Source organism: Amia ocellicauda, chromosome 22 (genome assembly GCF_036373705.1).
Source record: "Amia ocellicauda isolate fAmiCal2 chromosome 22, fAmiCal2.hap1, whole genome shotgun sequence".
Taxonomy (NCBI): Eukaryota; Metazoa; Chordata; class Actinopteri; order Amiiformes; family Amiidae; genus Amia; species Amia ocellicauda.
Genome location: NC_089871.1, coordinates 16636868 through 16662462, shown reverse-complemented (window position 1 = coordinate 16662462; position 25595 = coordinate 16636868). Strand labels below are relative to the sequence as shown.

Here is a 25595-nt window from a genome sequence, read left to right as displayed (position 1 = left end):
GAGATGGACTATATTAACATCTTCCACCTTTGTATTTCAGACAAAATACATTCTTTCAGATCCAGATCAATTTAAAGTTGTGTAGACCATGCAAAGCTAAGCACGGTTGTGTTGGCTCTGTACATCATTAATAGGTAACCTATTCGGCGATGTGTAGACAGCTATAGGAGAATAACACTCTTATCAGCTATTTTAGGGTAAACTTAACCTGTTTCTTGGCAACAATAGGCCTAAACAAAAGACTGAATGATATTTGGTTAGGGGTCTAAATAAATACAAGTTCAGCTGGACTAGGAACAAGCAATTTATATTGTATCAGGCAGGCCCAACTCTAGTCTTGTGGGGCTAAAGATCAGAAAGGTTTATGGGTCCCTTTCATTGAACAAACACCTTAAAACTAAATAACCTTCAATAAAGTGATCACCTGGTCATTTATGAGCTCGACTCCAAACCAGACATTTGATTATGGGATTCCAATGAAATGGTTCCAATGCATTCTTCTCATGCAGAAAATCAAAGAAATTAAAAAAAAGTGTTGCCTGTGTAAACAAAATATTATATCTGAAACTCAGAAGCCATTTCATCTTGTAATTGGTGCAGATTTTTAGCAGAAGTTCTAGATGTAGCATAATAATATATACTTATGCCTGCTTTTTAAGGATACTGTTTAATCATGCATTGCTCATTATATTTCAAGTCGATACTCGAGTAACTTTATTTAATGCCCTCTTCGACTTGTTGCTTATAGTGTATAACTAGTTACCATGTCTACTTAGAAACATGGCAGCTCCTGTCTTTACGTACACGATGCACCGTAAACGGAGATTTCACAATATCTGCTGTCTCTCATTACCCGTCTTTGACTGAACCTAACTCACAAACACGCGTTCAGATTTCACTTCACGGTCCACTTCTTCCCTTTCCTCACCTTCCCTTCAACAACACGCTTCATTGACGTGACACCAAACCAACCAGAAGCCCCTGGCGGGAAGGGGAAACGCTTGACTGACTCCCCCTACAGCCAATCGAGAGCCGCAAATAACTTTTTTACACCGCCTCGCGCGAGTGATCGACAGTTTCTCCAATCAACAGGCGATTTTTACATCTAGAGCCCGCCCTCTTTCAGGCCTCTCCTGTGCGTTGGCTAATCAGACTGCGTCTTGGTGTCCTCCGCCATTTTGTAGGGGTATAAGATAACTCAGCTAGTCTGCCGTCCCGCTGCTCTGACCTGCAGTTGTGTGTTGTGCAATGGACGGGTGAGTAAGATTATATGTATTGTCTTGGAATAAACATAAACAAGTTTAAGAAGAGAGGGGGGAAAAAAAGCAGGGATAATAGACTATATATAATTCCCTTTTTAATTTTAAGCACTAAAAGTAAGAGTTACGGTTTTAGCGGAAACTTGCGATAGTCTGCTTTCTTACGCACTTGAATATGTCGGCGAACATTAGAAACTAAAGCGAGGGTTGTTGTCCCGCGAAGTAAAACGGGGACCATAGTTTCACGCGGTTGAAAAGAAAGGCGACTTGTTTGAAAAGTTATCGGACGGGAGGAGTCTTGTGCGGGGAAAGAAGCCGTTTCCTCAAGTGTACAATCTAGCCATTTTATAAGGTGTGCCTCCGTGTGAGGCTGTGCAGATACCGTCGCCAAGTTAGCGTGCTGTTGCGTCGTGAATCCCACCGTGCGCTCTTTCCCCGCAGCTAGCCCTTTTGCTTGTTGTTTTTTGTGTTGGTTGCAGACGTGCCTCTGCCCAACCGTCTTTGAGTCCCCGATTTAACGCATCGGTGGTTATTTTGTTTTCAGAAGTCGTGAGTTATGGCGGAAGGGGGGGGGGGGGTATGAAATGCATGTAAAGCGCTCGTATGGATGTTGGGTGGGACTAGAAAGTTGCATGGGGAGATCTTTCCTGTTCAGATTTTCGATCAACAAGTACAAGAGTGATCTTCGGTTATTGATGTATTGATCTTGAGTCGCACGTTTTTGAACGGTCAGTCTCGGTATACATGAGACTTGTTTACATGCTTTTTAGTTAGGTGGTGTTGTGGGGGGGCGATCGTGGGTCGAGGGGGGAGGTAGACATGTGTTGGTGCTGCGTGGAAGTTCAACATCGGCCGGGAAATAACTAGAGGCGCAGTCTGGACTTTTTCCTTGTGTTTTTATTGCAGTCCAGACTGTTTTCCGTGCGCCCCGCAGTTGGATCGAGCCTCTTACAATCGTATAGATTTACACGTTTCCCTTTTTGCAAGAAGGGCTTTGAGGCGAGATTGAAGGCTATTTGTTGTGCACGCCTGCAGCTCAAGATCTAAAAGATGGGGGCTTGAGTTCTTCCTCCAGGTAGACGGGCCTGTGCGGACGGTGTCACATGGTTTCAAATAACTCGCTACTTCTCACGCATCAGTGAAAGAGCCAACATTGTAAAAGTGACTTTACACCGCAAAAAAAGTAAACGCAAGCTTGTTTCTAAGGCTTTGTAGGTGTTTTGGGGAGATAAGTGAACATCCTTTGAGCTTCCTTTCAGAATCGGACGGTTTAGTCGATCTAAGTTTTGAAAGTTTAATTGCGGAGCCTGTAGGAATTCTGATTGTACATAAAAGTGGGGGGAGCTTAGTCATCTGCTTCATGCGTGGCTCTATGTTAGTGGCTGTTCTTTTTTTTTTTTTTATTTCCTTATTCTTGCAAAGTTGCTCTTTTGTCTCATGATGTCGGTTCTCCCAGAAGCCAAGTTGTCTGATCTTGCCGCTTTAGGGTGTTCTAACGTGCAGGCTTTAAGCCACCTAATGCAGATGCACAGACCAGTGTTGAAGGGGTGAGATCACTTTGTTCTGTAACTCCACTGTCCTCCATATTTTTATCTCTTTAAAATTACCCTTCATCTCTTAAAATAACTTTTTTTGGATCAGAGCTTTCCTCCACACAAACCCCACATTTGATGGAAAAAATATTTACAGCCAAGTTTAAAATGCGCATTAGTAAAATATTTCATTGTATCTGTAACCTGTACATGGGAATCTAAATCTTTTCTTTTTTATATATATATATTCTTACAGCCGTCTAGAGACTGATTTGTATCCTATGGGATCCAGTTACGCCACTGAAATAGAGTAAGTTGGGTTTTTATTTTCTCCCTTTTGCAAGGTATTCCGGTGGAGGGGTTTGTAAATGTATGGAGATTTAAATTGCTCCTCCTGGCATTCACAGGCCAATGTAAACAATCCCTTGAATTGCTCACTCTGGCAATTGTTGGGCAACTAGGGGTGTTGAGCCTGGGCATGCATTCCTGAGCCTAATTTAGAGAAATGTTTGGGAAAAGATGATAGCGTTGCCCTCAACCTTTTGGTGTTTACGAACACCAGGGTAACCAAGGCAAAGTTTGATTCACATGCTTGCAGCCTTTGTGTATTGTAACTGTCAGCCTGTGCTTTATGGGGAAAATGCAGACCTCAATGGCTAAATGGGTGAGTGTTGATTAGCAAATGAAAGGACCACTTTGCACCTATGATAATAGTTTAGTATGTTGAAGTTATAAAACTAATTTAAGCACTGTTTTTAACCTCTAACCCTCCTGTTGCCCCCCCTATCAGATAATCCCTTTTCTATTTACCTTTTGGAGACCTATTCTGCTCCTGAATATATTATAGGTTTTTTACCATTTTAGTTCACCTAATGAGTAATTTTAATAAAGTTAAAATTATTTCAAGTTTGACCAACTATGCAATCCTAAATATTGGGACTGCACCAGTTCTTGTTTTACTGTTCATTCAAATGGTGTTTTGCTGGGGAATGAGGTTTGGTCAGTAATCTGATCAGCTGTAGGTGACCTGTAACTTGAGATGAACAGCTCTTTTGTCTTGGTTTCTTTTATAAAGTGCTTTATTTACCTGACAATGATGCACGGTTGGCAGGCTAAAAATAACACTTCACTGTGCCTCATATTTTCCTTCATGACTATGGCAAGTGGAGTGTATTGTGCCTTTGTGACAATTACCTTAATGCTGTTAAGGTCTGATTGCATTATTTTCAAGGCTTTTTTTTTTTTTTTTTTTTTTTTTTTTGGCATCTTAAAACCATGTTCCTGTAAGATATGTGGAAGGGTTGAGTTTATTCTAAAGTACAGAAGTCCTCAATCTGTAATTAATTTCCAAACTTGTAATTTACTTGGGACTGTGCCTTTAACCACTAGCACTGCCTCCCAGGATAGATGGGTTTTCTGGGTTTATGGAGGAAAAGAGTCTAGGAATTAGTCCCTTACTGCTTGCATGTGTATAAAGGTAGTCTGGGTCTTCTCGTTTCAATGTATGATGGTACTCAAATGGACACTATGTATTAAATGTATTTATTTTAATTTTAGTATTTTTAGGTGCTTTAAAACCTGTATATAAACATGTTGACTAGAAAAAGGTAAATGCGTATTCCAAATAATATATAGGCCTATTTGGCTTTTGGTAGAGATGGTCATTTAATGCAGTAGATGTTTCTGAAATGTGCTAGTCGGTCTCTTCCTGGCACTGCACTAGTAATTGTTAAACATGGAAAACTGCTAGTAGGCTGAATAAGCAGTTGTGAAGTTACTGTGGAGGAGGGTATTGTGCAGTTGCAAATTTCCTGTTAGGGGCCCTCCTGAGAAACAGGATGTAAGGAATGGAGGCTAGTCCAGCATGAGTGACGCTCCTCTGGTAACCCATTTGTCATAAATTGCTGACTGCTTAGACTGTGGGAAAGTGGAGTAGATGCCGGTTATATTGCTTTTCCGAATTCAGAATATGTATTGGAAAGGGATATCTTGAGTTACTGTACACATTGTACATTTATTTTTATTGTTGAGAGTGCAGTTTATTAGATTAGCCTTAATGTTTGGCATGAGCTTTATTTTATTTCGGAAATAGGTTTTTGTTTTTGGGGGGGGGGGGGGGTGGCTATGTTATACCAATCCTGTCATGTGAGAAGTCTTGTGCTTAAGACATCTTGCTTTCTGTGCTCATCTAGCATGTGGCAGCTTTCCAGCTCACGCTTTTCCCAATATCCAAATACTTTTTACTCCTCAGGAATTGGTCTTGGGTTTTCCATAGTCGTGGAGTGTCAATTTCATTAATTGCAAGGCTTCTGTAGGAGTTTTACTGGAAGTGCTAGAAAGTTTAAAACTATTAAATATGAAAGTTTGAATTGTAGAAGCTTTCTGGTTTTAGAATGTAACCGTCTAGAATTATGGTTGTGACTCTAAAGGCATGTGACTTTTTTCCAACAATGTCACTATACTTAATTGGTACATTAACTTTTTAGTATAAGCCTTTTGAAAGTAGTAGGTACAAAAATGTCTACCTCCATGTACAGTTTCTGCTTTGGAGACAATACTACTGTTCTAGAAGTGTTGCAAATAAACTTGCCCGTCTTTCGAATAGTTTTAAATTTAGTCTTCTATACACTTTAATTTAACTAATTTGTGTAATATTGCATTCTGCTCTTTCGAATGAGCCTTTTCTGCTGAAGTTGCTAAACATTAAAGCTGCTTTTTAATTTTATACTGATAAGCTATGGATTTTAATCTTGACTAAACAGTGCTCTATATAACTGAAAAGGCTTAGACAAAGGTTTGTTTTCTAAACCAAGTGACTTGAAATTACTTTCAGTTGCACAAAAACCTAGTTTAATTGCCATTTTGCAAGATCACTCAAATGCTTGATTTGTTTTGGGGCATAAACTTATACTTCAAAACTACACTGAAATAAGGACCTTCAAATCACGAGCTGTAGACTGAATTTTTATTTTATCTGGGCAAACTGGCTGTTTAGCTTCTATGCATTTCCATGTGACTGGTTTTAAAGACCTTTTAAATCTTTAACTTTTGTAACTTATTTTAAGCTGCCTAAGTTAACTTTTGAACACTTCTGACCATCTTCATATTCCACTATCTAATGTTTTGCCAAAAGCATGAACCCCCTGCATAGCCTTTGGCTCTTCATCCTTCTATTTATCCTTCCCTTGATTTCCCAGATACAGCAGGTAAACATTGCACATCTTGAGAACCTGTTGTCTTGTCTTTTGTTTAAACCTAATCTGACATCACTGTAGCTCCATAACTTCATTTATATCTGTACAGCTATCTAACATTACTGTCTTTTCTTCACAGCAGTGTCCACGATATAACAGTTGGTACAAAGGTAGGCATCCCTTTTTCTGCTTTTGGTTATATTGACATTCTTGTGGTAACTTCCTTTCCTCTTCCAGACCCCTTGGCTTGTGGTTTTAAGAAAGGTCTAATACTTTAATCCAATTCCAAGCTTCTACATATTCTCAAGTTTCCCCCAACTCCCAATTTCAAATTATTGGTCTAGTCTGTTAATGTGGCTTATCTTTTGCTATGTAACTTGAGTCCGAATGCAGCAAATCAAACTCTTTACCCTTAATAATCACCAATGAGCTATGAACCCTTTACATATGTTAGGCTTTGAAAAGGTTAAAATGGTGGCAATAACAATTCACATTGCTCATCAGGGTGGCTAATCAATCTGCATTTCACCTGGAGATGTATCTTAATGTCAGCGAGTCATTCAGTTTTATTCTGGTGATCAGTTTGTGCATCTGAGGTTTATTTGTACTGAATTTAGTAACTTAATAAATAGTGTCTCCCTATCTGAAGTTCTGTGGTGATGTCAATGAATTGGTAAATCTTCCTATAAGAGTACTTGGAAACCTGTTCTCATGCTTATTGCATGAGCACATTATTATAAACAACCCTACTTGCATGTAGGCAGGGTAACCAGCTTTTCTTGTAACTGATCTCCTTTTGTATTGGAATTTTGAGTTTCCTGGGGTTTTCTCCACCCACCCTGGTTCCGGAGACCTAATGAAAAATCATTCTCCTGCCCCCCCCTTATTTAATCTAAAATTCTGGCATGTTTTTAGTACTAGATCAGCTCTGGGGAATTATTCATTGTATCCTAAAAAGACTTTCTAGTTTGATCACTGGGATTGGGCTTTTTGAATTAGTTTCTGGACAACATCTAAACTAAACTTACTCCTCACTAAAGTTTCACTGCATTTTTGCAAACTCTTGTTTAATAGGTTAGCAGGATAAATTGCTGTTAAATGACAGCTGGTAACTTAGTACCAAAACCTTTATGGTTGCAGTAGGTTTCTTTTCATAGCTTGTGAAAGTAGCACCCAAAGTAGCCTTAAATAGTTGTAGTAGTGTGACTTGTAGAACATGTGAATTACACTGAAAGCCTGCTTAAGATTTTTAGACTTTAAATACCATAAGGCATTTTTTTTTTTTTTTGTATTTGCATTTGTAAATGTACACGCACACAGGGGTTTGTGCATATATAATGTAGAAATGTTCAATTGGCTGTAAGGTATTTTCTACTAAAATGCTCTTAACTAGTTTTCCTACTCTTAATAACTGGCAATGAAATACAAACAATCCCCCATTTCTATTCTTATAATCTGATCTGGAGACGTTAGTACATGGCTGTTGTTGTGGAAACCATAATTACTGGCTGGGCAGTTTGCCGGGAATGCAGTGTACATTCCTTTCTCCCTGACTCCCAGATTCCATTGAAAGGTTGTTTTTTCTAAGGTTTTTTTGCCATGGGGGGTATTGCTGACAAGCTAGTACAAGCAGAATGTGTGTCACTGGATTCTGAATTGCATTTCAAAGTTGCTGTTGAGTCCCTTCACCTGGGTATATGTACTTTTATCCTAACGCTTACAACCAAAAGGCGGTGGGGGTTGTGTAACCTTTAAAGTGCAGCTGCTTGATTTTTAAATTGATGATAAAATACTCCAGATATTGGATCTAACCAAACCATTGAACATTTTTGCAATCAAACCATTGTACCACAGTTCCATGTTTTGTATTATGGATCTTGCATTAAAGTTTAGGACTATGTAAACAAAGGTTACTTGAAAGTGAAGATTAATGCAAGAAAACTAAGTGTAGAATTCACAATGCCTTTTAGCCATCTGCAGTTCCTTGTGCAAATAACTGCTATCTAGTGTTTAGACCAGCTTTGGAGTGCAAGTTTATCATGTGTTGATTTTGTGAATGCTTTGCAGTCTTTGATTCAAGACCCTAGCACGTGCTGTAGTGAGACATGAAGTGCAATGCCTGAGAGGTGGAGTTAAGTGGGAGCATTTTGGAATTTGGCACAATCCTACTTCTCGATGAGAAGAGGGAGTAAGTGGCTGTTCCTGATTTGTAGACCCATTCTAGGAATGGAAACATGCTTACTCTTGTAGCTGCCTCTCCCAGATCCCAGATTGAAGGTGCCTAGGGTTATAAAAGTACAATGTCGCCTTTTGCAGGATGATCCGGCATCAGTCTTTCAGCTTTTGCATTCCACAGTGGTCTTTTTTTGTATGTAATCGCCAGTGGTATGCAGTAGTTCACTCATCTGGTTAACATTCATAGGACAAAGCTGCTTTTAGGGGGACAGTGGGAGTCCAGCAACAATGTACATGTAGGCCTGTGTAAAAGTTTAATCATTGGTATAAGAATAGTTTTCCTGGAATTTACAAAACAGTGTTTTAGAGCTGGCCTTCAGTAAGGGTTATCTGCTCAGCAAGGGAGTAGCACATCTGATTGCCTTTGTTCTAGTTGCCTTCCTGAGTTTTGTTTTCAGCATATTGCAATTTCCTGTGAAGACTAGAGGCTCTTTCCTTAACCGTTGGGCTCTCCCACTAGAGAGCAGATCGTAATTCGTAATAACACTTTATAATGGGTTTTAATGGACTGATCTGGGAACAATGGTGTTTGTAACCATTTAAATCTAGCCTAAAATACACATTTAAATGGACCTGTAGATTAATAGTTACTTTATCAAAGACTGGCAATCTGCAGTAAAGCCCAATTCATCAGTTCTGTTAAACCTTCAACTGTTCTGCTGCTTTTGGATGTGGGTCCAAAAGTAGTAGGTACAGCTGCTATTGGGCTATTGCAGAGTTGCATCCACACCTCACAGAACAGCTCTGGGGCTTTAATCTATAGCAGAATCAGCTTTCGAATAGCCCGGAGTATGATGCAGCCTGTTGCATTTCCAGGCCTACTGAGGGTGGGGGTTGTGCTTTCTGAAAATGGCTGATTGTTTATCTTTCAGCTGAAGAGATGGCCCTGCTAAAATGCAAAACCCTCCTCCTTAGATAGAGGGGTGATAACGTGATGAATGGTATCTATTCATGGTATGCAAATAGGTTAGGCCCCTCTTCAGCAGGCATGTTGGTAGCCTGTGTTGAATCTGTTTGTCCTTCAGAGTGCTGATTTTGAAGCGAGACACGGTGGGTATTCAGTTTAGTAGGAGTTTACAGCCCATATGCATGCTATGAAGACCTGAGCTTGGTTGAAGAGGATCTAAGGGTAGGAGTATTGGGGCCTATTTAGTCTAAATTATTTGGTGAGGAGTTGACTAACTTGGTAAATGTTAGCATCCTGGGGGCAGTGCAGCAAAGGGTATGGTGTGTGTAGGGGTGTTGTCAGAACAGTATTTCTCTTTCCACACTCCCCCTCTTGTTTATCAAAGTCCTGTCCTCACTCAGGTTGATGACCAATGTTAGATGCAGCTGCAACAAGTTCCAATGAACCTTTCAACAGGATATTGGGCATGCGACAGGATTTGTGTAACAATAGATAAGGACCCAGACCTGACTAGATTTTATAAGTGCTGTGCCAACCACCATCAATGCTTAAATGCTTTGACCCATTTTTCCCTCTTCAGCCTCACTCTACAAATGAGTTTCCTTACCTTTTTCTGGAGTCCCCTCCCCCAAAACAAATTCTTTCAGTACACTAATGTATTATATAGACCTAAATGGGTTTGAAAGGGTTTACACCTAGGCTTTTGATTGAAAGATTAGTTCACCTGGAGTCTGAAAGGCTGGAGGGTGGGGAGAAATGCACCTGGAGCCTATGGGTGTGGTTTCCATGGTGAGGGAGTGACAGTTTCCATAGTAATAGCCATTTTCCTGAAATGCATTGTCCTGTAATGGGTTTCAGGGATTGGTTTTAAATGGATTTTCTAGTCTCCCTCCACACCTTTTAATCTGTAACTGCAGCCAACCCTCAATTCACTTTTAAAGGCTTTATTTTAATTTCATATGAAGGCCTCAATTTTAAATGGTGTTCTGAGATTTGTCTGAATTGACTTCCCTTAACTTCTTGCTAGCCAAAAGTGACTTGGACAACATTTGTAAAAGCTGTTTCAGTAGGTCATTGGTGGCTGTTACAAGATGGGATGAAGGGGTTTTGTTTGGGGGTGCATGGGGCTGCAGACAAAGCCAGCTCTGTGCTTTGCTTTTGGCCTTCTGTCTAAATCAACAGTTTGAGAGCCCTGATGCGTACTGGAGCCCAAATTTCAGAGCAGAAAGTCCTTAAATGGACTGACCTTTTATTGATCTGGATGTTCGGTCTTCATTGAAATGGTCAGACACCAGCTTATTTCCCTCCACTATCCTGCCTTTCCCTCACATATGGTTTTTGTTGGTTTCTTTACCACTGGAATTTTCAAATGTCCACATTTGGCTTCTGTTACTGTAGAAGGCAATTCAGGTCATGCTGTTAAGTACATGGCAACCTTGCCAGTTTACTTTTGCTTCTGACCCTGTTATGGATGTTTGGTGTAGGTATATTTCTTTTGTAGTTTATCAGTATAATTTTCCCTTTTCATGCCATTTAATGATTCTTCAATAATTGACTTCTGTTTTATGAACTGGCAATTTGTATTTACAAAACATGCTGATACCACTGAATTTATACTGGATTCCAACCTATAGCAGATAAAGCGCTTAACATGTTTGGGGGGGGGTGGACTTGACTATGGTATATTTTAGATATCATTTTATATATATATAAACTCAACCTCAGATTGGCAAAGATTGATCTATAATGGAAATTATACCTACCCCCCCCACCCCCCTTAATCTTAATAAAGCCACAAATTGCCTGTCTAAGCAAGGGGCATTATAGACAAGCTAGTGTTTATAGGGCTGCAGAGGTCCACAGTACTTTGATTAAACCTAGCTAATCTAAAACAGACTTCTGTAAATGTTTCTTAACTGGAAAAGTAGTGAGTGTGTGGATGTGGTGGGAATTTGAGTCAAATGACTTGTCTGTCTCCAAAATCCTGTTTTTCTCTCCCTCTCATTCCTTCTAACTGACAACCCTGAAATTTTTCCTTTGCTTGAATTCACCCCCCCCCCCCCCTTTTTAACCCTTGCTGTGGGGGGTGATCCATGACCTATACCATATTCATATAGGGTGTGGTGGTTGAGGGAGTCTGTTCTAGAGGTTATGTCTGGGGAATGAGGATGGGGAGTTAACCAAACTCCATGAAGAATAAAATGCTTTTCTTCAGTCAATTTAAATGAAGAAAAACTTCCCCTGCCGGTTTGGGAGTTACTTACATCCAGTATACTAAGGCAAACCCACAGTGGACCCAAAGTGTGAAGTGCCACTGCAGTTGCGTTGTAGTCGCATGTTTTGAATTCTGAAGATGGAAAGATCCAGTACTGCATGGAGTAACCAGCTATTTTGAATGAATGCATTAATCAACCGGTGATAGAAGAAACCTACAGGCTAAGTTATTTTCAGTCTGATTCGAGTGCACACCCACCCCTCTCTTTTCCATGAGCCTGAAAGGTTGGGAAGAACCTGGACAGTTTCAGCTGACAAATGGGACTTGCCCAGTGTTCAGGCTCTGTATGGCAACCGTTTGATAAACCATTGGAGAAGGGTGGGGTCTGCTGTTTTGGCATTGGTCTTTTATAATTGAAAAGTGGCATAGTCTAATTCTTTCCAAGCCTCTTAGAAGCTGTACAAACATCTTGCAGAAAGATGTAGCTAAAGGAAATTAAGTAGTCTAATAACTCAATGTACCTGGTGTAATTTATGCACTCTTAAAATACTACCCAAGCCCAAGACCTCCGTAAATCATTTGGATTGTGTTGTGTATTGCAGGCCATGGTAGCTTTTTTTTTTTTTTTATGACCATATTGCAGAGATCAGTTTACTTTGGTTTTAGGTTTCGGGAAAAGGAGTCTTGCTCTCCTGTTGCCAAGTGAACCTTGTCCTCTGTTAACTGATGCAGGTGAACAGGTACTGTCCCACCCTATGGATGGACTGCACCTATTACAAAGCTGAAAGTCTTTGTGGGAGACTTGAAATTACTTTATTAAAGTGGAAAGTCCAAGCAATATGCATTGTATGATTTGGCTGTGGCTGTGTAAGAAAGTTAGTCTTTCTATAAGACTCATCTCTGATGAGGAAATTGGAATAAACTGCTTTGGTCTATTTTTAGTAATCAAACTCATGTCTGCTCTATTGTATGTCAGATTTGTTTTAAGATTTGGTAATTATGATTCTGTTCAACCTGCTCATTTAGTTTTTTTTTTTTCTTGCAGCGGGGATCTGACGAGCTTTTTTCTTGCGTATCCAACGGGCCCTATATCATGAGCAATTCGTCTGGCGCAGGTTAGTGAACATCTTAATGTAGGACTGTCCCTGTTCGGTGTAGAAAACTGCTAATCGGTGAAATAATGCATTTTTCTTAATTCATTTCAGCTAATGGCAACGATAGTAAGAAATTCAAAGGAGACATAAGGAGCCCTGGGGTTCCTTCCCGTGTCATCCACGTGCGCAAGCTCCCCAATGACATCAATGAAGCGGAGGTCATCTCCCTGGGACTGCCCTTTGGCAAAGTCACTAACCTGCTTATGCTTAAAGGAAAGAATCAGGTGTGTGAAAAGTTGACCAACAATCCTGACATGTTTATCCCACTGTTCGTAATACTAAAGAACAGAGCTGCCATTATTTAATGTCCTTGTGTTGAGGATACATGTCCAATCAAATGTGGGTTGCTTTCCCTGTTTTTCAACATTGTTGTTCTTGAATATTTGTACTACTTAGATCTTTAATTGGAAATCTAGAAGAGATTGTCAGGGTTGTAACGTGCTGTACTTCTGTTTAGGCCTTCCTAGAAATGAACACGGAGGAGGCTGCCCAGACCATGGTCTCCTACTATTCCTCGGTGACTCCAGTCATCAGGAACCACCCCATTTTCATGCAGTACTCCAATCACAAAGAACTCAAGACTGACAATTCACCAAATCAAGTGGTAAGTCTGCAAAGGCAATGATTATTTGGCTTTGATTTCTCATTTTCCTCCCCATTTTAAGGCCCCACTTCTGTGGTCAGTTTTGTTTGCCGGTACAAAATGGACTGAATTAGATGTTGGAGTGGGATGTAGCCTGCAGAGATCTTGTGGAAGGAGGGCCTTGTTAGATTTAATAGTTTGAATCCTTAGACTATCTGTTACTAGAACCTGTAAGAACTTGGTTAAATGTGTGCCTGTTCTGAGCAAAGCATTGCAAACTGCTTATGTGGGATGCCTGACTGATTTACAAGGTATCGTGACCTTTTATAGCACTTACTCTGTGGGCTCTCCCACAACCACCAATCGGATAAAAGATTAAATTTCCTGCTAGCTCGAAGCTTCTCCTTTATTGCATGTAGTTAAATCTGTGTACAAAGATGATCATTGCTTTACTACAGCAAGCCTGATTTTGTCTTAAACCGAATGTGTTAATGTGTACAAGCCAGTTGGCCCAGCCCTCATTATCTTACTGTTTATACAGTATGTGGTTTAAGAATTGCCGCCCTTTTCCCAAACACACGGTCTCTTGGGAAACCACATACCATTGCAGTTATGAATACCTCAGGTGGGCAGCTTGCCCTAATCCATATAGCTAATTACTGTCCAGGAGCAAACTGTAATTTGGCTTTCTTGGAATTGTAAACTGAATACTGTCCGAACAAAGCATGCCTTAAGTGATTAACGGTTTTGTTTGCAGTTTGTAGCGGTTAAACACTCAATAAAAGCATAACAATCTATTTTCCCCCACAGCGGGCACAAGCTGCTCTTCAGGCAGTGAATGCAGTCCAGACGGGCAGTATGCCAATGAGCAGTGTGGACACCTCGGGGCTGGGCACCCAGAGTCCTGTGCTGCGCATCATTGTGGAAAATCTCTTCTACCCTGTGACGCTGGACGTTCTGCACCAGGTACCTAGCATGGCCTAGTTTTCTGTATATATTCAGGTCCCGTTTTATTGATGGTTACTGATCTACTGGTCTAACCTGTCATGGTGCTTGCTTTCAGATGTTATAGATGTATAAATTGCATTTGTGTTGAAAGGCCGCTAAAAGTATATAATTTAAGATTGTCTTATGATTTAAAAAAAAAAAAAATGGAATCCAGTTTAAATATCTGTGCCTTTTTAACCTTAACTAACCTCTACTGCTTACAAAGGTTAAACAATCCGATGTCTTTTCAGATATTTTCCAAATTTGGCACTGTATTGAAGATTATCACATTTACCAAAAACAACCAGTTCCAGGCCCTCCTCCAGTACTCGGATGGCTTGACTGCACAGCATGCTAAACTGGTAAGTGTTGCCCTCTGCTGGTCACCCGTGCATTGCAAAATCTTAACTTTTCCATCAATGTAAAAGCTGTAGTTGACTTCCTGTTGATTGCACTGTGCTTTATTCTGGGATGTTCAGTTTTATCTATAATTTTTTTTTTTTTTAATTATTTGTAAGTTGAGAAATGTTACACTAGCACATTACCTTTTCCTAAGAAGTTACTTTTTTTTTTAAGACTTCGTCATCCAGATATGGTTAGATTTTCTATTTTTTATTTATGGTTAGCAAATCGATATCAATAGCATATCTTGTTGCCTGTATGCCTAATGCAGCCTGTTTCTCTACAGGCCCTGGATGGCCAGAACATCTACAACGCCTGCTGCACTCTGCGCATCAACTTCTCCAAACTGACCAGTCTGAATGTGAAGTACAACAACGAGAAAAGCCGTGACTACACTCGGCCAGACCTGCCCACCGGGGACAGCCAGCCTTCCATTGATCACCAGACCATGGCTGCAGCCTTTGGTAAGACAGTGCACAGTGACAAGGAGAAGCTTGTGATGCTGGAAACCTCTGGCACATGATATCTTGGTGGGCTCCCTGCAGCAGTGTAGAATAGCTGCCTCATTGTTGCCAGGTTTTCCCAACGGGTTGTGATTTGTTTTTCCCCAAGTCTTTGGTAGTGGATATGTAGGTCTGCTTGGAGCCTTTTGTTTTTAAACTCTTTGCAAAGGAATTGTTTAACTTCTATTTAGCTGTATGGTTTCACTTACAAGTACTCCTTCAGGGATCGTAGTACATTTAAGCTGATTTGAGGGGGATTTGACTTCAATTGAGTTTTTAAAGTCTGTCTGCACTGTTCTTGGATCTTCCTAGCCCTTGCTCAGCCACAGCCCTTTTATGTGTAACTCCTTGGTTAAATTCTTTTACTCTTGTCAACTTTTGAGAATATGCCTGCTCTTTCTTGGCAAATAAATTCTATATCCTCCTTTAATCCACTTTACAAGATGGCAAGCTCTTTGTTCCTGTATTAATCCATTTCTTTTGCTTCTTGCTTCTTTTCTCCAGGCTATCCTCATTTTAGTTCCTTCTTTTCTGCAGGTGCTCCTGGTATAATCTCTGCCAACCCCTATGCAGGAGCTCCTGGGTTCCCCCCTGCCTTTGCCATTCAGCAGGCTGCAGGTCAGTAATGCCAGTGTGAAGCTCTGTAACCAGCAATGGTGCTGCTGGGGTCCCAAGAATTGGGTTCTGTGCACTAAATTTTTAAGACGCCCCCCCCGCCCCCACATCCTAAATTATTCTGACCTAGGCCTGTTTAAAGCTGGTTTTATAGTGATTTTTGCTTGATGCTTGGAAGGCTTTCACTGTTAGCATGGTTTATAACTGCCTGTTGGTTGATGTCTCCCTCTCTCAGGTCTGACCATGCCCGGAGTCCCTGGGGCACTGGCTTCTCTGGCCATGCCCAGTGCTGCCGCTGCGGCTGCGGCTGCCGGACGGCTGGGCATGCACGGGCTTGGTGGTGGCCATTCTGTCCTGCTGGTTAGCAACCTGAACTCTGAGGTTAGTCGCTTTCTTTCTCGATCTTCACTGTGACATGAGGGGAAAGGTAATGCCCACTTCAATTATTCAACTTATATTCCCCAGTTATTTATACTTTAATTCCCCAATTATGTTATACTGTTTCTCTTGGCATAGAAGTATTGACTAATGCCTGATTGCCTCTTTTTTTTCTTTCCTTTGGCAAAGGATTAGGCCTGTTGTGGTTCTATTAGACTATTATTTTACAGAAGCAGCTTTAACATAATGTAGACTGTAATTTGGAGCCACTTTATTTTAGAATTTAGTGTTATGGGCAAATGGCTCCATTCATAGCAGGTTCCAAGCTGTGCTGTTCAAGAGCTTAAAGCCATTCATCAGATGACAAAAGAGTCCTTGCATTTATACCTCCCACTTAAACTTGCCAACAATGTAGCTCCTGCTTAGAGATCCTATTTCCCCAATGCAATTCTGGAGCTTTTTAATTTGACATTTTCCTCCTTGATGGTTTCCTTTTAAAAGTTTCTTCCTTCTTTCCTTTGAGTGTTACTGTTTTCCAGCTTCTTGAGGCATGGATTCATATAAAACTAGTATTAATGCAGCTCCAGTGTTAGTCCACCTAGTGTTAATGCTTGTATACAAGTACACCCAGATCAGCCGTCATTTGTTACATATTACATCAGTCTACTTCTGCAAAAGCTTGTGCTAGTTTAATAGCACAAACCTAAAATCCCCCCCCCCCCCACCATTCATTGTTCAACTCGCACATCCACTCCATGTTCTGATCTGTATTGTTAGTGTCCAAAGATGGCATTTCCCCTGATTTACTTTGATAATTAAACAATTCATAATTCCATTGTTACACACACACTTTAGGTCATACAGGCAGGTTGAATCCATTGTATAAACTTATCCCTATGGCACTGTAGCCCATTACCCATGATGTCTAGCTGTATCCCATCATGGCTATTGCACTTTCATAGGTCTTGGATGTAGTTGTCCTAAACCTGGAGAGAGGAGAGGGGAAAAAAAAAAAAAAAAGGAAGAAAACTGCTTTGAAGCAGCTACTTTAGGACACCAGTCACTGTTTAGATGACATTTAGCCAAACTGAGAACTAACAGTCACTTTTACTTTTTTCATGCTTTTAAAATTGCATTATTTTTTAGAGCTTTACTCTAAGTTTTTTTTTTTTTTTTTATAAAGAGACAATATTGCTTCCTCCATACTGCTTTCCTACAATCCAGACTTTTGAATTACTGAAACTGTTCACCTCCATTTTTGAAGGTGGTACCTTAAAAGAATTCGGCAGTTTTTAAATTTTGGTTTTCACAAAGGTTTGTATTTGAAACTCGGTGGAGCATTTGATAATAATGACTGTCTAAATTTAATTTGAGCAGCCTCACTCCTGACCATGAGAAGTGTGGTTCTTAATGTTACTCCTACATGTGGTATCTTGGTGTGGAGCAGGAGTGCCACTAAGACCAGGCCTGGGCCTTGTTTGTATTTCTATAAATTGTAAAAACAAGCCAAACCTTTGTTGAAGTTGCCTCCATAAGCTGCAATGGATTATCTTGTCAGTATACATTTAAAGTTATGTAAGAATGCTACTTAAAATACAATTGATTTAAGGGCACATTGTTCATCTTATAGATTCATTCTATTCAATTAAAATAGTTCCCCTTATGCCAGTTGCATTAGAGGTCTGGTTTTCTAGGTGTACTACAATTCAAATCAATATTGTCTCTTAGCTTTTCTGTGTATCATGTTTAAACTTTTTTTTGTTTCTCCCTCTCTTTAGTGTTCCTCTAGGTTGAAAAATCATTTACCATATTAATAAACCATTTAATAGCAGATACTCTGCAGGATGGAACACTACATATTTCTCTGTGTATACTGACCTTGTTTTTTTTACCTCCTTTTTTTTCTTTTTCTCTCCCTCCCCATTCCCCTCTCCCCTTTTTTTGTTTTTAATACCTTGACCTGGAACCTCTTTTTGCCAACTGACTGCACGCCCCATTTCTCCCCCCCCCCCCCCCCCCCCCCATCTGCTTCTGGTTACAAATGCACAACACTTCAATTTGGAATATAAAAAAACAAACCAATATAAACGCCTACACTCCAAACAATGTCATGGCCACTCCCGTTTCCCCTCCCCCTTCTCCAAAATATTAACCATCTTGAAACTTCATGATCCAACCACCGTTTTTTCGCCATTCCCCGTGGATCTGCCTCGCTGTGGATGATATGTTCAACCTCCACTCTCCTGCCTCCGATCTTTTCCTGTCCCTTCTCCCTCCGCTGCCTTCCTCTGCTGTCCTATAAAGAGAGTTACGCCCCAATGCCTCTTTATTCTTTTCGGTATGTTATCATTAGCATCTTTTTTTAATTACCTTTTTTTCTTGTTTGGTTTTTCCTTTTAAACTTCATCTCAAAAACCTGATGTGCAGTGCTGTTTTTGGTTTATTTTGCGTGTTGAAATCATTTGGGAGGGGGGGTGGTCGGGGGAAAGCTGCAGCATTCTCATAACTGCTCTAATCCATTTAGTTTGCCATGGTGTTTTTTTTTTTTTTTTCTCCTCCTGCTGTGCTTTTAGTCTTTTAAGTTGCTTTTGGTGTATACAATGTCACAATCCCACCCCCTCTATGAATTGGCTTTGTTGCATTTTCAATTAACAAATTTGCCTACTTTCCTGTTTTGTAGCAGCACTCGCACATTCACTAGTTTATAAATGCATTGTGCTGGGTATCTCTGGAAGAACACCTTCCAAAATGCTCTCAAGCTGCCTATATAGGCGTCACTGCATTTACATTTTCCTCCTCCTTCCACCATCACTCCCATTCCATTTGCAATATTTCAACCATTAAACTGTCCTAAAATCTTGTAAGGGAAGATGGTCTTCAGAGTTGGGTATCTAGCATTTTCTGCCCCTATGGTACAAGCATAGAGGGTCTTGATTTATAAATGCACTAAAATTTTTTAATAAAGAGTTTCTGCAAGCTGTTAAGTATTGTTAGCCTTAACATTAGAGTTGCAAGGGTTTTAACTGCACAGTTTATGCATGTTTAATTGACTGACTGTGCTTCCTATGCAAGCTGTGACTGTATCTATCCCCGCCCCCTACATACATGGCTCCTAAAGCAATCTCTGGAGTCTGCAGTGACATTCAAACCTAGATCAAATTTTTAGCTTTGTTTTAGGATCCCTACAGTTTCATGAGGTGGACTCAATGCCTTTTTGGGGGGGAGGGGGGGTCAGTTTCAGTCTTGAGATGCTGCATCTTTTTTTTTAATGTATATAATGTGTATATATTAGATTGCCATTGTGAAATTGCTAGATTTGCATGTTGGATTGCTTTGCATGCCTTTTTAAATGTAGGCTTTAACACCAGATTTTTGCTTTTTGAGTATAGTCAAGACTCCTAATGTTACTGATGCAGTGAAATCGGCTTTTTATTTTTCTCCCGATTTGTTTTTTCCCTTTTTCAATAAGCTTTTGCTGATGGGTTTTCCTTACACACAGCAAACCTAGTTTTCTCCTTCTGTAAGTTGAACCCTTTCCAACTTGCACTGTATCTGGGATGGAATGGCTTCCTTTGGTGATGACTTATTGAGTAAAAACCTCCATTTTAAGTGATAAGATACCAAAGTGCCCCACCTCTTTTGTTAAACTCCATTATTGCAGTGCAGTATAATTTTATTTCTGTAATTAAAAAAATTAGCCAGTTAGCCTTTAGTAGTTCTGAGTAATTTATTTTTAAAAGTCAGGTTTGGCTTTAATGAATTTATAATGGGGAGTGATTACATGCAACTAAATTTTCATGGATTTTTAGAGAACCTTGAATTCCCCCTTTTTATGCCAAGGCACTTGGCATTTAGATATTCAAATTGTGTAGCTCCCTTTAATTGCATTGCTTCACTAAATCCATTAGAGGTATGAAAAAAACTCCCTCTCCTGTGTTAGTGGATTTGTCTTGCTGCTTTTGAAACCTGACCAGATGCAGAAAGTTAGCTATAAATTTTAGAAGTCTGTGTCATTGGTTTTGATTTGTGTCTTTCCCCCCCCCCCCCCCCGTCTCTATTTTTAGGTGTCTATGGTGATGTGATGAGAGTAAAGATCCTCTTTAACAAAAAGGAAAATGCGCTGGTTCAGATGGCAGATGGGACGCAGGCTCAGCTAGGTACAGTGATGTTTTTGTTCCTCACTTGACGTTTTTCTTCAAGGTTAAATGTTTACCATCATTGGGTAATAAACTGACCCATATGTTCTAGCAATGAGTCACCTGAATGGACAGAAGCTCCATGGGAAGGCGATCAGAGTGACCCTGTCCAAACACACAACAGTCCAGCTGCCTCGTGAGGGCCAGGAGGACCAAGGGCTCACCAAGGACTTCAGCAACTCGCCCCTGCACCGATTCAAGAAGCCTGGCTCCAAGAACTACCAGAATATCTTCCCTCCCTCCGCCACCCTCCATCTCTCAAACATCCCGTGAGTTGAGCCTCAAGCATTAGGTTGTCCTTTGAGGGGGGTACACAGGGGTGTATCACTTTGTACTTGGGGAAGATTAAAAAATAGACTGGATAGGATCCTTGGATCACTTTGTTTTTAATGGACATCAAACACGATGGGCCATATGGCCTCCTGTCCTTTGAAAACCTTATGATCTTGTATCTGCTACTCTGTTCCTGTGTTTCAGTATCCATTGCACCCATACCTTGAGTGACTATGCCCTAACACATTTTCACGTCTCATTTAGACCTTCGGTGGTTGAAGAGGACCTCAAGATGCTGTTTGCGAGCTCTGGTGCTTTGGTCAAGGCCTTCAAGTTCTTCCAGTAAGTATCTGATTCAGGGTTCTTGTTTTGAAGGGGCTGCATGATGGATTAAGTTTTTCATAAAGCTTTTCTTTATTCTCACTTTGTGGTCAACCCCAGTTCTCTTCTGGTTACAGTGCTTTAATGTATTTCCCTTGATTTCCTTAATCTTGCCCTACTTGAAAGAAAAAAAAAAAAAAAAAAAATTACAGATCTTCTGTTGGCAGCCCATTAGATATTCTCTAAGACTGAAGACTTTTTAATTATATCTCCATTATAGGAAAGACCGCAAGATGGCGCTAATTCAGATGGGCTCAGTGGAGGAAGCAATCCAATGCCTGATTGAGTTCCACAATCACGACCTTGGAGAGAACCATCACCTCAGAGTGTCTTTCTCCAAGTCCACAATCTGAGGGACCAGCTGCAGGGGGTTGAGGGGATGGACTGTCACTTTAGACGACTATTACTTTGTGGGAATGTTCTTCAGCTGGAGAAATGTCCACAAGATTCACTTCCATCATTCCTTATATATTTATATATATATATCTATCTATAAATGCCACTTTGAACCTAGTGACCAGAGAGAAAAACCAGAGATTTTATTTGGAGTTTTTAAGCTTACTTTTTTTTTGTTTTATGAACTGGTATAATCATTCCCATTTGTGTGCATGTTATGTTTATCTACAGATCTTGAATATAGTTTACACTTTGTCTCTGGGAAGTCCCACAATTGAGACTATCAGGTTGCACACTTCAATCTCTCCCCCCCCCCCCCTTTGCCTTTTCCTTTATTATACTCATGATACCTTTTGGGGGCCCATACCACTAGGTTTTGAGGTGTTTGTATAGTACTTTTGTCCTTTCTGCCTTTCAAAAAAACAATCCTGTGCCTTAAGTCTTACTAGTTAAGAAATACTTGATTAAATTGAGTTTTCATGAGCATCTTGTTTTGCATAAATTTTAAATTGATGCACAAAAAGCTATTTGATCCACCACGACTCTTTGGAAGGCCGAAAACTGGGATTTTAAGCACGACTCTTGGTTGATGTACTGTTCGTGAAGCTCCTTTTCTGTGCGTGTTTTGCATGTCCAGATCATGGTGCCAGTAAATTTGCAGGTTCACTTTTAGAACGTGCACAACTTTATGCTTTGTTAATTGATCCTGCAAGTCTCTTGTAGAGGTCTGTTAATGAAAGAAAAAGCACAAAAGGGTAGATTTTAGCCACATGCAATAGCTGTAAGTGCATTTTGAATTTGGCAAGGCTAGTTTGGATCATTCCCCCCCCACCCCCCAGTGAGTATTATTTAGCTTGCAATTGTTTCCATATTAGCCTTTTTATATAATGGGACTCCTCCATCTTATGCATATGTAAAATCCTATTTACTGTATATTACTTTCTGTAGCTTTAGGAAACTTCATTCCTTTAGGAAACTTCATTTGTATTTTATGCAAATTTTTTTTGTAAAATCCAATATTGTGACTTAAGTATATTCACTGCATTCCTATACTGTTTTTCTTTAGTGGTTAGGTCCATTTGGGTCAGTGGTGTTTTAATCGGTTTTGTCACTGTGCCTTTGTTTTTCCAACTCTGAAATCCATAAGCTCCAGAGACCTGGGATGCTGGACAGGCTTTTTTTTTTTTTTTTTGTGATTTCCTTCCCCCCCCCCCCATTTGGTATTATTGTCAATCAACTTTTGGTCTTAACTGCCTGTCATCGTATACTCCCAGCTTTTATATCTGAAACTTCAAAGCTCAAACCAAACAAGGCCCTGTGCATATTTCTGAATTGTTATTCAGAACTATAAATTTTCTCCCTCTTGAAACCACTTTTGAATCTGACCCTACAAATGTGTTTTTTTTTTTTTTTTCTGTATACAGATGTATGCCTTGGAGTAATTAGTCTTAATTTTGAAGGAAAGCTGCTGCAGTTTCCTGTGGAGTTCTTGAATAACTCAAACGTGCACAGGGTAATCTTTATATAATACAGTGGGAGCTAAATGGTTTGATTTTCAGTGCCTTTTGGTTCCCAACTGCTATCTGTGGTGGTCTGCTTTACATCTAGGCAGTCTGTATTTGGGATACATACATCATGCTTCACTGTCTTAATATATATAGGTCTGTCTTGCCTAACTAAAACTCTGCCTCTTTATTTGGAATTGCACACGTGTACAGACCAGAGCTGTTGTCCAGTTTATTTTTCCCCCGGTGTTCTTAAACCAAGGCAAGACCTCAAAATGGTAAAACCGTGGACTGCTCAGGTTTGTGCTTGCCACAGTCTACAACGTTGATATACCCAACCACCCTTAAGTCTTGGCTTGTGTGTTGCCTGTTGCCTGTTAATGTGGGTAGTTCTGCAGGATTCTACCCAGTCTTAGGTTTCAGACATTCCTTTGTGCCTTTTGAATTTGACGCTTATAACTTCTTGAAATTCTTGTGTACCATTTGATTTGAATCCTCTTAAGAGTGCAAAACCCATTTTTGTACAATACATTTCAGGGTAATGAAAGCATATCTAGGACCAAAGTTATTTTTTATTTTTTAATTATTTTATGTTTCTTGACTCTCCTAGTTTTGGCTAGGCCTGGTCCGTTTTTTTCTTTTGGTAGTTATTCAGTTTGTGTAGGCAAAGACCATATAATTTGAGTTGTACATTTAATGTGATCCTACAAGCACTGCAAACGTATACTCTGCAGTAGCTTCCTAAAACATTGGGTCTTTGGTTAAATGTGCAGTTTTCTGGCACCAGATGGTGTCATTGCTGAGGAAGGCAGGATTAAATTACTAGGAAATGGGAATTGGACTCGTTGTACATGCGCCATAAGCCTTCTGAAAACTGACCTGTTAATACAGTTTCCCAAATCCTCAGCTGACATGCATTCCATAATATCAAGGTCTTTGCAAATCTGGCCTTTATCCCTCTTCAAAAAACTTTGCAGAGATTCAAAAATTTCCCCGTGCAATTAACTTTTGCATACGTTGCATGTGTGAAATGTTGAACTTGGTGGGCCTAGCTTTCAGTGGAGTATATAGTAAGCATTTAATGTGGAGGTATTAGGCTGAAAGTTTCACTTAATATATTGTGAAGAAATGGTCAATTTTTATATTGGTGACTGGCTCCCTTAACATACAGCTGTAATTTCAACACTCTTGAAAGAAGACCAGAATTTGTTTTTCCAAATGCATAGTTGCGCAGAGGTAACTTAACTGCACAATGTTTGCAGCTTCTTAATTTCTCCAAAATCCCTGTTTTGTAAAGAACGTTTTGAATTTATATTTTAGGGGAGGATGAGGGAGGGTGTGGGAGGGGGAAGAGAAAAAAAAAAAAAGGTGTAAATATTAATGTTTTTTTTGTACCAGATAAATGGTGATTGGGAAGCAATACAGGTTTTATATCTATAAAACAAATGTATATTTTGATAGCAACTATGACCAGGGTTTTTCAGACTATTCTAGAGCTGTTTAAGGAGAGTTTGTATTACAAAAAAAAAAATTAAAATATTTTCTAACAATTTTGTATCTTTCTGTAATTTTGTTTGTCCCTTTTCAAACCCATTGTAGTGATTTAATGGCTCGTACCCTCTGGATCTTGTGCCTTCAATAAATCTCTCATTTATTCCTGCTTTCATCTCTTGTGCCTGTCTTTATTTTTATTTTTTTCCCCTTCCATGTTCTAATATGCAATTCCTTATTTTGTATAACATTCTGATTTTTCTTGCTCTGCTTTTTCCCCACTTGTTCTTGGTCCTAAGTTGCAGACTGTTCTCTTTGCTGTTCATTTGCAGGTTCTGTGCTAGCTAACTCAATATTCCTACAATGCCTTTGTTTTTTGGGGGAGTATAATTTGAAATGTAGTAGATTTTAAGAAATTTACTTTCAGATCCAATTCTTAGAGAACATATCAATTGTTGGAAATGAAGCCTGGCTGTTTTAATGCATGAGTATATAATTCAAGATTGGACTATACCAGAAGGTCTTCATTGTCCTTTTGCAGTCAAGGCAGTGGAGCAGATTCTTGAAGTGGAGACCTCTTTACAACTGCAAAGGATTTCAAGTTCTACCCTCAACCACTTTGAATGGTTATGTTGGTTTATTTGGATGGCTTGCAATATAATCTGGTTCCAGCTGTAGTCTTGTCTATATGCATGGTTCAAGGTGCTTGACCAGCTGGTGTCCCTTCCTCAGATGAAGTTGAATTGGCACCTCTACATGTCTATTTGTAGCACCATCTTGACACTAACCATGGTACTCTATAACATAAATTATATAATTTTAGCTAGAGAACCTTCCCATGACCTGCACAATATGGTTGATACAACTACACTCCCCAAATGGCAACCCCCCCTGAGCCTTTCTTGTTCTAGACCCCTTGAATGCTTTTATTAAGAGGTGTTCCCTAGTTCTGGAGGTTAACTAATGAAGTTGTATGTAGTGGTTTGGTTGCTTATTTTGTTGGGACTAGGTTTTGAATAAGTTAAAATTCACATACAAGACTTTAAAATAATACAATTTCAAATTGTATAATGCATTTGAATATACCATATTGACTACTCTAATCCTTAAGCACACAACATTACTTTATAATGGAAAGGACAATTAATGTATCCTTTACCTCAGTTATCAAATTAGTTGTATCCCAGTGCTGGAAAATAGAAGCTCACTTAAACTGCACTTGTGAAATTACTGATGGTGGATCTGATCACTTTTAGAACTACCCCTATAAAACTAGAAAGGTATATCTACACTAGTGGAAGCATATTCAAGTGATCAATTACGTGAGTAAGGAAGTCTTACACCATATAATCCTATTAAAATCGCAAATCATTCGCTTAAATCGAACAG

General features: G+C 39.7%; 1 protein-coding gene across 2 annotated transcripts; it reads left to right on the top strand.

Moving 5' to 3' along the window:
* The first annotated feature begins 1170 nt into the window (after positions 1-1170).
* ptbp1b (polypyrimidine tract binding protein 1b) lies at positions 1171-24379 on the top strand. 2 transcript variants are annotated; one of them, XM_066695815.1, is made up of 16 exons: positions 1171-1256; positions 3048-3101; positions 6125-6155; positions 12388-12457; positions 12548-12720; positions 12954-13100; positions 13890-14045; positions 14318-14428; positions 14755-14932; positions 15509-15589; positions 15822-15967; positions 18269-18302; positions 20029-20121; positions 20213-20429; positions 20698-20775; positions 21035-24379. In XM_066695815.1, the coding sequence occupies exons 1-16, from the start codon at positions 1249-1251 to the stop codon at positions 21165-21167; spliced, it is 1710 nt and encodes a 569-aa protein (XP_066551912.1). In that variant the 5' UTR covers positions 1171-1248; the 3' UTR covers positions 21168-24379. The 2 variants fall into 2 exon arrangements, with proteins under 2 accessions (XP_066551912.1, XP_066551911.1); XM_066695814.1 differs by having other exon boundaries at positions 15476-15589.
* Positions 24380-25595: the final 1216 nt, after the last annotated feature.